This window comes from Barbus barbus (genome assembly GCF_936440315.1).
Source record: "Barbus barbus genome assembly, chromosome: 5".
Lineage (NCBI taxonomy): Eukaryota > Metazoa > Chordata > Actinopteri > Cypriniformes > Cyprinidae > Barbus > Barbus barbus.
Window position 1 is genome coordinate 13,474,356 of NC_136733.1, and position 13,546 is coordinate 13,487,901.

The following is a 13,546-nucleotide window of genomic DNA, read 5'->3' on the forward strand; positions in this document are numbered from 1 at the left end:
AACCAGAGCGAGAGCGCAACCACACCCATCAACGTGCTTCATTCGGCTTTTGGAAGTCTTCGACAGCGCTGCACAGGACTTGCTCGAGAAGGATTTCATTTTGTTTTTAGACCACAAAATTAACAATATCACCAAAGAAATGTGTGTTTGGTTGTGAGGGAAAGATAACCTTGTTCAGCTTCCCAAAGAACACAGTGTTAAAGGGATAGTTCACCCAAAAATGAGTATTTGATGTTTATCTGCTTACCCCCAGGGCATTCAAGATGTAGGTGACTTTGTTTCTTCAGTAGAACACAAACAAAGATTTTCAACTCAAGCACGTTCACAACAGCCGGCGCGTGATGCGTCAAAATGCTCCGGCATAGCAGACACATGCGCGGAAGCGATCTGTCGCACGTATATGTTACTCGTTGTTTAGATAGCTTCTGTGCATGCGTCTACTATGCCAGAGCACATTGACGCGTCACGCGCTGGCAGTTGTGAATGTGCTCAGGAAAGTCGGACATTGCGGTGGATCAGAGGTAAAAAAAAAATATATATAAATACTGTTCAGTTTCCTGCACAGACTGATTGTTTCGTGTCTTAAGACCTCAATGTATCGTCACGAGCCGCAGGGTTTAATTTGGTTTTGTCTGTGTATGTTTTTTTTGACTCTCAAAGCCATGGGTCCCATTGACTGCCATTATCTGACTGACAGACTGTAACGGTTTGAGTTAAAAATCTTCGTTTGTGTTCTACTGAAGAAACAAAGTCACCTACATCTTGAACGCCCTGGGGGTAAGCAGATAAACATCAAATTTTCATTTTTGGGTGAACTATCCCTTTAAGGGAACAGTGGATGCAGTTTGTTTCACTGGGGCAACAACGGAGTTGTGCAAGTGTGTTTGTTTGTATTTCGGTGACAAATGTTTTATAAACAAATTAAAGTCAGTAGAGTTTTAAAGTTTTTGTTCCTGTATTATTTATATCGATGTCACAGCTTGCAGACAATCATTAGCATGTACCGTACATACATCTTTACACGTAATTTTGTAATTTAAATAAAAGTTAAATAGGTTCAGTTTTGATTTCATTTAGTCAATGACACAGTATTGATGAAACAATATAATCCAGTATTATGGTGACCCAGGGTTATTTTTTTTTAATATTTTTTATTTATTTATTTTATTTTTATCTATTTTTAAGTCCCTGAGAAGATGTTTTGAAAGCACATTTAGCTTCAAATTCATGCAAAATCTTCTTCACAGGATAAATGATTAGTTGAGATCTTAATAAATCCTCCACTAAATCACTCCATCTTTATTAATGAAGTCAGCCTCCTTCTATTGTAGCATTCACTCCTTGGAATGATATGCTAGAGGGATTTCCATCTCATTACCTCCCAACTGGACTATTTAGCATTGTTTGATTAACCACTTGCATGAGATTAGAGGCATTTAATTTTAAGGTGATTAGGCAGTTTTGTAACAGAGTTGTCCAGGAGCGATCGCTAATTTGGAAAATGCAGTTTACAACTAAATCACTTGACTATCAGCATGAAGTCTGGTCCACATTCCAACATATTCTAGCCAAGAACCTCCCACAAGCTGTAGCAGCCTGAGGACTTGTAAACATAACTTGTTTCCTGGGTGAATTGCTAAAACCTTGTATACTTTGACTTCTGTAAATTGAAAAAATGCCTGCAAAACAGATTTGAGCTTTCTGTAGATGCTCTATAAACTCATTGGGTGAGCTGTCAGAGGCACAGAGTAGTTCAGATCCACCAAGCCTGAATTTACAAATCTTGTTCCCGGAAAATAAAGATGAAAAAACCTGGTGAATGAATGAACTGTAGTGCACTCCTTCTGAAAGCAAACAGGATGTCAGATGAGAACCCTTCCTATTATAAACCTCAATCACTATTAACAGCTCAAAATCAACCAATCAGGAATGTAGTTTGTGGGAGGATGGGGGGATATAACCCCCCCCCCCCCCCCCCCCCCCCCCCCCTTTGTGTCTTCGGCGCTAACTTCAAGTACGAACTGAACGGAGCAGTTATCAGCACAATATCACTGAAGCGCATCTCATGAGTGGCGCGCGTGAATCACCATATAGACTACTCTATAGTATGGTGTGCGTTCACCAGCGCGCTCGAGAAGGGTGATGAGATTTGCATGAACCATTCTTATCGCGAACACATTTTCCAGTTTATGAAACCTTTTGAGTCTCAAATACTAAAAAATGCTATTTTCTTGAAACTATATAAAAATCCTTGTCAGACCAACAAAATTACCCCAAATGTTATCCCAACTAACCAAACACAATTGTCTGAACAAAGAATTTCATATTGTTGAAATGTTAAGGCTTTGTGAGTTCCCAGCATGCATTTCAGCATTATTGTTTTGCTGTTTGCTGATTACATTTAAACTGTTTTGTTGTTGTTTTATCATTATTGTTAGTTATTTGTTGTACTGTGATGTAAAGGACTCATCTTTTAAATCTGTAAAGGGAATAGTTTTTTTCCCTAGAGATTTACAACTGTGGCATGTAGCTATTGGTTCTAAATGTGCAGGCGGTTGTTTCTTCATAACAAATGCTATTGATAAATTGTCTTTTCGTTTTTTAAGTCATTATTGGCCTGGTAATGATTAATAGGCTAGTCTTATTATAACAAATGCTACAGTTAGAACTATGGTAAATGGCCTTCAGATATTCCAAAAGATGGCATAGATTAAATCATTAAGAGCCTGATGAACTGTTAAGGAGTAAGAAATAAACAATACCAATATCTGAAAATGTTAAGCTAGATTGACTTCCCATAGCATGTTGAATTAGAACACTCTGTCAAACTATAGCTTATAAGTGCCAAAATAATATAAAATACATTACATATATATCCTATGTAAACAAGTAAATTGTTAACTATGTTACTTTATTGCACCAACTTTGCATAGATGATAGCACAAAAGACCATTTCACAAAACTAAATATATATCACCTTATGAGTGAGCAGTTCACACTTCAACCCCCCAATGTTCAAACCAAAACTAAGCCTTTGCAACCAATATTCATCATATTAATAATAACACATTATCAAATCTATCCACAGTCTCGCACACTACAGCACCATGTGTAGATGTGTCCGACATGATTGCCATTTTTAGATCATTTACAAAATGTGATAACATCTAATGTTATGAGTCGCACATGGAACTCTGACATGTCCAGCAACAAGTCAGGCTATGACTGAGAAAAAAAAAAAGCTTCATGACAATTTTCAGAAGTAGAGTGACCAGATGTCCCATTTTACCCAAGACAGTTCTGGCTTCAAAAGTTGTGTCTTAAAAGTTGCCTTCAAAAGGCCAAAAACTAATAACGTGTCGTAACTTCTCCTACCTTCCCAAACCTTTTTGTCCACTGAACAAGCAATTTTTCAAATCATTTAACAGCACATTCTTATTTTCATGGTTCTTTTAGATTGGTTAATGGTCACATGACATGCAGGTAAAATATTTCAGATTTTATTTAGTTGTATTTTTGTTTGTTTGTATTTTTAAATTATTTTTTAAATAATTTATAATCATAACATTGGGTGTTTCTAGACAAGTCTTAAAGGAGACCAAATCTAAGCATTTCTAAAAGAGGGTCAGAATGAGGGTGTTTTGCAAAAACTAAGTTCTGGCATTAAACTCTAGATAGATCTAACTCAATATAACATAATGGCATCATTACCACGTCAAAGCTGATTGGTTCTCTCCTGTATCAACACTGCTCAACATTCAAATATTTGGCTAATGCTTGTGGTAGCAGTTGCAGCGCACTTCAGAAACATCTGAAATAAACACAATGCAACACATATTCTTGTTAATACTTTTGAACATCACACATAGTGCGCATCTGATTTTTGACTGAGTTAAGCCAGTCAGCATGGTAGCCCAGGCTCACGTAGCCCATAGGCCACTAGTGTAAGGCGGTCGGCGTGGTATCCCAGGCACTCATAGATAATAATACTGTACATGCGGTTCACATGGCTCTTCGGAGCAGCAGCATATGTCTTGGAGATAGATTTGCTTTGTGGGGGGTGTCTTGTTCTATCATGTCTGTTAATCTTCATGTGTGTGGGCACATGTATGTGTGCACTGATGCAGCAGTAATATCCTTATACTCAGTGGCATGCACATATTGGCTTGTATAGTTCATTTCTGTGTCTCCTGCTTTGTGGGGGTTATTCATATAAGTCATATGTGCAGCAGCAGTATTTCTTACATGCTCACAGCAGCATGTTGTGGATGTATTGGCAGTAGCAAGTCTCGGTAATTGCTCTGCCACAGCAGCGTAGCAGATCTATTCCGCCAAGACCAAATACATTAACACTGTAATGTACATTATCATGCCAATCCCGCCGAGAGTTGTAATGACAGAAATCTTGTTTTGAATCTTGTTTTGCAAATATATGACTGTTTTACCATTATAAGTGAAACTCATGGAACATAACAAAAAAGTGAAAATATATTAATAGAAACATGTTAAATAGTAATATTTAATAAAAAAAAAAAAACATTAAAACAATAAAAAAGGCATGTGATGACCCCTCTATTTTTATTTATTTTTTTATATAAAATGGATAATTCCAGTCCTGAATGCTGACTGGTTAACGCAGCATTGCAGTCATGCTAAAATACACCACACAGCTAAGACTATATTCACAATATAGCAAAACCTCTCATACTGTATGTTATTGGTTAAATAAGACTGTTTCAATTTCTTCCACTAAATTCAATTGCAACAATTCCATGCAAAAAGGTTTGCAATTGTAAAGATATTGTGAGGATTAAAGTAATCTTGATCTAACTGTAGTGCTGATAGCATATGACTGTAAATAAGGTTTTGGATAAATGTGGCTCTCTCACTGTAACCGCATCCATCAAATGGATTCTTAATAGTGGCGTTCTTGTGCACTTAATGCACAGCTGAGTCAGTTTGGAAGTGTATGTTACACAAGCTGGTCCTGTTTCTGTTTTCTACTTTGCAAGCATTATATAATCACAGCAGAGACTGAGAGAGAGAGAGAGTGTGTGAGAGGGAGGAAGAGTAGCTCTCTGGGGAGTGTGGTAGGCTTCATTATTCAGCTAGCTCTGCCTTCTTCAGGACCTGGGCGGTTTGCATCTTGCCCCATTTTACAAGAGTCCAGCATCTATGCCCATGCACTCAAAATGATTGGCCAACTATGAGCTGATAATGCTAATGTATGAACTTTTTTAAACCTCTATTCATGGCATTCTTTGTTTCAGATCCATGTTAGAGATTGATCCAAAGCACAAATATTACTAAAGGAATAGTTCAGTCAGAAATACAAATTCTAACATCATTTACTCACCCTCTTGTTGTTCCAATCCTGTATGCAGTTCTGGTAACACTATAGTATAGGGACCAATTCTCACTATTAACTAGTTGCTTATTAGCATGCCTATTATTAAAATATTGGCTGATAATTAGTACTTATAAAGCACATATTCTCCATGACCATAATCCTATCCAATATCTACACTACCTTACTAACTATTAATAAGCAGCTAAATAGAGGCAAAAGTCATAGTTAATGGTTTGTTAATAGCGAAAATTGGAGCTTAAAATAAAGCGTGACCGCATTTCTTTATTCTGTATTCTTACTATTGGTGTTGTTGTTGTTTTTCATGTTATTGTTTTTTTGTTTTTTTTGTCTATACAAGGAATTCATGTCAATGGGTTGCAATGTAATGTTGTTCAACTAAAACTAAAACTATTCAAAATTATTATAATAAAAACATATGAATATTAGTTATATTAGTTGGAAAATTTATGAAACTTACATGATAATTAGAAATGCTGTTTGGCAACTAACTGAAAGAAATCAATTTAAGTTAAAGTATTAAATTATTAAAAGTATTAAAAAAGTATTAAAAAGTATTAAAAAAATTTAAAGAAATTAAAGTTATACAGAAAATATAAAAAAAGATAAAGCACAAAGCAAAATACTAAATAGCCTAATTACAAAAACATACTAAAATTAAAAGACTCAAAATAGAAAAAAAAAGCTAATTCCAAATATTAATATATTAAAGGGCTAGTTCACCCAAAAATGAAAATTAGTCCATTCATTCACCCTCAGGGCATCCTAGGTGTATATGACCTTCTTCTTTCAGACGAATCCAATCGGATTTATATTAAAAATTGTCTGGCATGGCATGGCTGGGTCCAAAAGCAGTCAAATAAAGCACGCGCATCCATATTAAAGCACGTATCACGCAACACGGGGGAGTGAATAAAGGTCTCCTGTAGCAAATCCATGCGTTTTTGTAAAAACAAATATCCATATTTATATGACAAAATTTATAAAAACTGTTTATGTTTTTTTACAAAAGCGCATCGATTCACTACAGGAGGCCTTTATTCACCCCCAGTGCCATGTGATGTGCGTTTTAATATGGATGTGCACGCTTTATTTGACTTCTTTTGGACTGTTGAACAAAAACACTCAGCTATATCATTATAAAGCTTGAAAGAGCCAGGATATTTTTTATTAACTCTGATTGGATTCATCTGAAAGAAGAAAGACATATACACCTATAGGATGTCTTGAGGGTGAGTAAAACATGGACTAATTTTCATTTTTGGGTGAACTAACCCTTTAATAAAGATTCTTCAAAATATATTTTTCTTCAACTTTCATTTTTGGGTTATCTATCCCTTTAAGGCAAACATCACTGTTGCTTATACTTAGGGCCACAAGTTTCAACAAACTCATAACTGTAATATTAAACTTTGCCACAAGCTCAAAACCATTTATGCCAAAACAAAAAGAGAGTTTAAGATCAGACTTACTGTTTTCAACTAGCAGACCAAATTTAGCAGAAATTCCTATCAATTGTATGCATTGAGGAACCCGGGCCATACCTAGAGACAAGAATATCATGAAGATTTGCAATGGGCTCTATAGTAACCACCTATAAAAAGCTTGCAAGCCTTAAACAACCATCCAGAACACCCTAGCAAACACAGAAATTTCAAAAATGTGCACAACCCCTGGGCATACATAAAATGTCCCAAAAGGACCATAGTGCTATGGTATTCTCAGAGCATTGGAGTACCATGCAAATATCATGGTGCGTTAATTTTAGTACATTATCTGATATCATTACTGTACCACCACAGTACTATTTTGCCCTGGAAACCACCCACAATGCACTAGCATCTTGCCAGTGATTCTGCACAGGCAAGAACCACTCACATTTTTCCAGCAAATGTAGAAATCTGAGTTCATTTGTAATGCTGTGCCTCAGTGCTGTCCGGTAAGTAATCACATCAACAGATATATTACACCCCCGTCCGCACAGATGCATGTGATTTATTTTATTCCAAGATTAATTGCATTAAGTGAATTTATCTTTAAGTGCCCACAGATATGCATCACTCTGAGCTGAGCGGATGGCAAAGTTGATTGGTCTTGCTTCCGCAGGCTGTACTAGCTCCATATGCGGGTGTAGTGCTCTAATTCGTTCATGCGCTGGGTTTCCGTTCCTCAAATTAGACACCTTGATTGCAATTGTTCAGCATCTGCCATAAAACCTCACAAGCTTACAAACAGCTTTATAATTAGGCCTTGTTAATTCTTACCAAATGTCATTTTTACTCTCTAAAAAACATGAGAAATGAAACAAAAGGTTTTTGTAGGATACCTACTGTATTTTCATTCAGTGGAAAGATATAGTTTTACTATACAATTTATCCAGGAAAACACAGTAAGCAGATATATTCATGTACCCTAAATAAGCGTCCATTCTGTGTTAGACTTTGGCCCAGGTCTCTCTGAGCACCTAGAAAGTACAGACTGTAACTCTCATTTTGGCTGATATAGTTGTGTGGTGCAGCCATTGTTAGAGAGGCAAACAATTTATGGGCATTCAGCAACAATTCATGGCCCACCCGTCACAGATCGATGAATGTTCCCCCTCCTACGCACCGTGCTGTGCCCAGTCCGGAGATGCTGAAACACCACAATCTGATTATCAAACACAATTTAGGTTCAGCACGAACACAAACTCTTGCATGTCAGATATTTAAAAAAGACAAAAAGTCCTGATATACCATCTAATATCATCACACACTCTTAAAAATAAAGGTTCCAAAAGGCAGCAGTGGCACAGAAGAACCATTTTGGGTTTCCCAAAGAACCTTTCAGTATAATGTTCTTAAAAGAACCATTTTTTCATAGTATAAAGAACATTTTAATAATCAAAATAACTTTTTTTTGCACCCTAAAGAACCTTATGCACAGTGAAACCTTTTGTGATGTTAAATATTAAAGGTTCTTCATGGAACCATCAATGGCAAAAAAGAACCTTTATTTTTGAGAGCAGTAACAAAAACTATACTCTACAGCACTATTGTGTCTGAACAACTAACATCTTGTCAAATATGTTATTTAAACCTGTTTGCAAGATTTCACTAACAAAATGATTTAACCATGATTTTTGGAGATGCACCATGGTAATATTATTATTTTATGTTTATTATGGATATACCATGTAAATATCAAGGTACGTGAATATGAAGTAACAAGAGTCACACTTTTCCTATTGTTTTTATCAAATTTGCATGAATAATAGTCAAATACATTTGCCAAAAATCTGCCTAATATCTTAAAAGCATTTATTTGCCCAAAAGAGCAAGTTGTTTATGCATCTTCTCCTAGATTGCTTGCCAAACAAAGTGCACTATGAAGTTCTGCTGATTTAATGATACTGCCAAATGTTTCAGACTCTGTGTCCTGGAAACACTTTGTACTTTGAGGATGTCCTCTCCTATTACACTTATTGCCTGGTGACAAATGACTAGGTGACAATGTAAACCACTCAGGTTTAGACTAATGACACCTGTCTTAGACTAATGAGACTTTTTCTAATGATGTAACATGATTTCCCATGAGTCTCGTAGAAATATTTCAACAGACTGCAAACGACTGACTCGTATCCAGGAATTTATAATGATGACCAATAATTGCCCTGCTTGAGAAAGAAGAGAATTTGTGTTAAATCCAACTATCCTAAATATCCAAATCCCTAACCAAATATAGAGAAGAGCATATATATATATATATATATATATATATATATATATATATATATATATATATATATACATACACATACATACATACACACACACACACACACACACACGCACACACACACAGTATATGAGCAAAATACCATGTAGTAAAATATATTAAAATATATTTCTGCAGAATTAGATTAAATTTAAAGCGATGTCAGGATTTTGTATTCCCAAATTTAATATAGCACTTTCCATTAAAAAAATACACATTGGAGTTCCATTGTCCCAAATTAGAGACATCCAAACTGAACTCAATTTTAGTGTTGACTAAATTGGTCCAGATCAACCCCGTTACTAAAAACAATTTCATAAAAATATATGCAAAATATTATTTCTTTAATACTGCAAATTTAAATAAGTGTATCAAATATAAAAAACAACAACAACATAAGATTTCTAAACTAACTGACCATGACAGCAAGTGACAGCAATCTTTTGACTAAATCATCCCATTTTTAATCCATAAACATGGAACAAATTAATAGCTCATTTTATAAAGCAACAAAGGCACAAATCCCTCTGAAAGGAGGGAGTACTGTTAAATATGTTATGTTCTTGTCTTGTTAATTTGTACACAACGTTTTTATTACTGACTGTATTCAGCAAGCTTAATTCAAAGGAAAGTGTCAATTTACAATAGGCCTATAAACTAAAATTATAGGTGTATCATCAGTACCTAACATTTCAAAGTAGCTGGCCACTGTGACAGCTAAATTTAGACAAAATCATCTCAGATTAAATAACTTCCAAGAATATGGTACAAATTGGTGTCTGAATAAACACACAAATCCCATATTCTTTGGAGTGACAACTGTTAGAGGTAGCCAACATATATGCTATCATCAATTTTACACACATTTTAGTGTTGACTATCTTGGTCAAGCTCAACTCTGTTAGAAAATAAATATTAATAACACGGTCTTTTTTCCTAATAACTAATATAATAAGAAACATAAGTTAATTAAAAACTATAACCAACATTTGGTCCCACAACAGTCGGCCACTACAGCGTTTTAGCTTATATTAGGCGAAATCTGCAACCCTGTTACATATTCTGGTATATTTTGTTAGAGGTCCAAGCAGTGAATATCGTCTTCAATAAGCGTTTGAAAAGCTGCTACATTTCCACTTACCGTCCCAATTCAGACTCCAGCTCATAGAAGTCCGCCAGCGTCTCTTTCTTGGATCCGTCGATCCAGTATTCAGGAGCGGCTCTAGAGGCGGGCATCGTCACTTTCAGCATCTCCAGAGCTTCAGTTCACTGTCAGCGGAGCGAAACAATAACATCACCACATGCCATGGAAGAAACGGACACACAGTCTGGAGAGGCGAACAACATACACCTTTGTCGAAAGAGTTTGGCTTTACCTGTAACGAGTGTTGGTGAGGTGCGCTGTGTGCAGCATCAGTCGATCGCGGTTGTCAGGTCGCTCTCTGCTTCCACTGGGTCTTACTGTCGCCTGTGTAGGGCGCTGATTTTCTGTCTGTGTGTGATTCACCTGGATTCAGTGGACGTCACATATTACATAACAATACTCCGGTATATTTTTGGCAGCTGCATTGCTGCTAGATATCATTATGGCAAATTATAAATATATTCCAAGACATAGGCTAGCTAGATTTCATCCATTTCCTTCATTAATGAAAGACACCATTCTGTCTATAACACATTACTGACACACTGTAAAACAACTAGTCTAAGTCTGACATCAAATTCGGGGTCATATTTCACCAAAAATCGGAGATTCGATTATTTAAGTCTTTACTCCGACAAAGGTAGGCCTAGTAAAAACTAATTATTGAAATATAGGCTAGGCTACATGTAGCCTATTTACTTTTTTCTTTCTTTTTTATTCATCCATCCTGCGTTTTGAAACGTTTGTAGGAGGCTGTAACCATGAAAAGAGGGCACTAAATAGGCTACAGATAGACTATGTATTTATATAGTATGCCTGTCAATAGCCAGAGCTGGATAGTAACTGATTACATGTAATCTGGTTTATGTAATCATATTCCAAAAATTAAATACTTGTAATTTGCATTACCTGCTTGTAGGTCTACTTAGACTACAATTACTTTTTTTTTTTTATTATTATTCTTTACAAAGCCCGGTTTAGGAAACCTTGATTTAACAGATTTACTAACTGAATAAATAGGCTACACACTTCCCAAAATAAATAAGTTTGGCATAAAGAAAAATACACCAGAATATTTTATGAAACTTTTACCCCAGACCTCTGAAGCATGCACTTTTCTTTCAGTCTTCTTTCGTCAGGAATTCTCTTACCAAGTTTGACTTAATGTGCATTGTTGAGGATCTTTTTCTTAAATTCTTCAAATATGCCACTTTCAATGACAATTTGAATGTGCTAAGGAAGAAATCACCCACACTGAGTCCAGATCTGTACTGGCCTGCATGACTGGTCATCCTTTAAAGCTCAAGCAGTGCAGGAGTGTTCTGGGCTCCCACACAGAGAGACCCATCTGTTCAGTATCTGCTCAATGCAAAATAACCACATTCCCAGCTAACCACCAGCATACTCGCATCTCACACATTCACTTCCTTGATGCTCAGTCATACAAAAAATAAGAACTGGAAGGTGATGTAGGATCATTTTTTGCATCTGTATGCAAAATAATGAAGGTGTGCATATATATATTTATATTATGCATAGTGTCACGGTGCACACACGAGGGAGGAACAAGGAGACGAGGATGTGAACTCAAATATGTCTTTACTGATAACATCAAGACATCAGGACAAGGCAGACATCAAACACCAGTGAGTAACAAGTAGACCTGACAAAATCTAACTCAGACAGGACTATTATACAAGGGATAATCATAGATAACGAGACGAACACGGCTGGACAAGAATTAACTAATGATAACATTTAACACGGACAGGAAACAAACCAAATATGGAAACATGAGGAAGGAACACATGACACACACAACAGAGGACTGACATAACTCCCCCCTCCCATTGGGTAGTCATTTTTACCCAATTAATTGGGTTATAAAATAACTAATTTGTTGGGTTATTTGCCCAAAATGTTGCTTTAACCATCCTGGTATTATTATTATTATTATTACCACCATGTAAATAAATAATAATGCACAACTTCAAATATATTGACAATAGTTTATTTACATTAAATCACAAGTTGCAAAGCTTTCCATTCAATTATTTACAATAAATAAGCAGTTACCAATTGTTTCAGTTTACCAAACAAATAAATAAACCAAACAAAGTTATAGTCCAGCAAATGTAATTATAAGTTGCCTCATAAGGCGACTGTGTTGGGGGAACACTGCACAGAAATATATATAAAAAAAATATTGTTACAAATTAATTTATTTGCAATTATATTTTAGGGTGTATAATACGGTCGCCGTGATTTTGCCAAGTAATACATGCTCCTGGATCAACATCTTTTGTTGATCCTGGATTAATATTACTGTCCAAAAATATAGATTTAACCCAATCCCTACCCCTAAATCTAACCCTACCCATAATTTATTCCTAAAATCAGTGGGAAATGATAGCTGATTAACAAGGGTGTAGAAGCACCTAACCCTCATCGTAAGCCTAAAACAGATATTTCCTGAAAAGTTATCTCTGGATTCTGATTGGTTGATTGGAATGTTGTTCCAGGATCAAAAAGGATGTTGATCCAAGAACATGTTGTATTTGGTGAAATCACGCTCACTGTATAATACAGGGAAATACATAAATAAATAAATCTTACAGTCCAGCAAATGCAATAATATATAAAAAATATATTGTTTCAAAGTTATGTATTTGCAACCTGTTTTACACATTGTAAACAGGTAGCACAAAAAAAATAAACAAAAAGCTAGTCTAGCTCATCCAATTATAAACTGCCTAAGTAGGCGGCAGTGTGTTGATGGAACACCTCCTGGCACAGAATATATTGTGTGTTGTAGAAACTGCCAAACAACAGCAGCAGGCTTGGAATATTCAATGTCCAAAATATAAAATAATTTAAAGCATGTATCAACAGCTTGCAAAAGGCTGTCTTGCTCCAGTGCCACTCCTCCCACAATTACGAAGGCTTGAGAGCAATTGACTTTATCCCCAAGCTGCAGGACATGAGGGAATTGTCTCCGTTGCTCCTCCTCCTCCAAGTACTGAATGATGTTTGTCCCAACCTTTAAATAGAATTTTTAAATGGTAAATATGCACACATGGATCAAATAATAACCAAAATGTGTTGTCATAAATTATGTAACTACAGGCTGCAAATCAACGAATGCTTCTTTTGCCTCCTGGTAAGAGGGCCAAACCATCTTGCTGCCCAGTTTGTATGGCAATGGAGGAAGGATAGCTGGGAGAGTTTTTAAAGCAACATCTCCAAGAGTGTCTTTACAAAAAGAACAATGGAATAAT

General features: G+C 35.9%; 1 protein-coding gene across 1 annotated transcript in view; it reads right to left on the bottom strand.

Annotated features, from left to right (window-relative positions):
- LOC306869267 (calcium/calmodulin-dependent protein kinase type IV-like) overlaps nucleotides 1-10,573 on the bottom strand; it is a 31,154-nt gene extending 20,581 nt beyond the window's left edge. Inside the window, exons 1-2 of the mRNA XM_079415954.1 lie at nucleotides 10,501-10,573; nucleotides 10,266-10,393 (exon numbers count right to left, since the gene is read on the bottom strand). Of these exons, the coding sequence (XP_079272080.1) occupies nucleotides 10,266-10,375 (110 nt within the window). The 5' untranslated portion in view covers nucleotides 10,376-10,393; nucleotides 10,501-10,573. The remainder of the gene's footprint in view (nucleotides 1-10,265; nucleotides 10,394-10,500) is intronic.
- Between the last annotated feature and the right edge of the window lie 2,973 nt (nucleotides 10,574-13,546).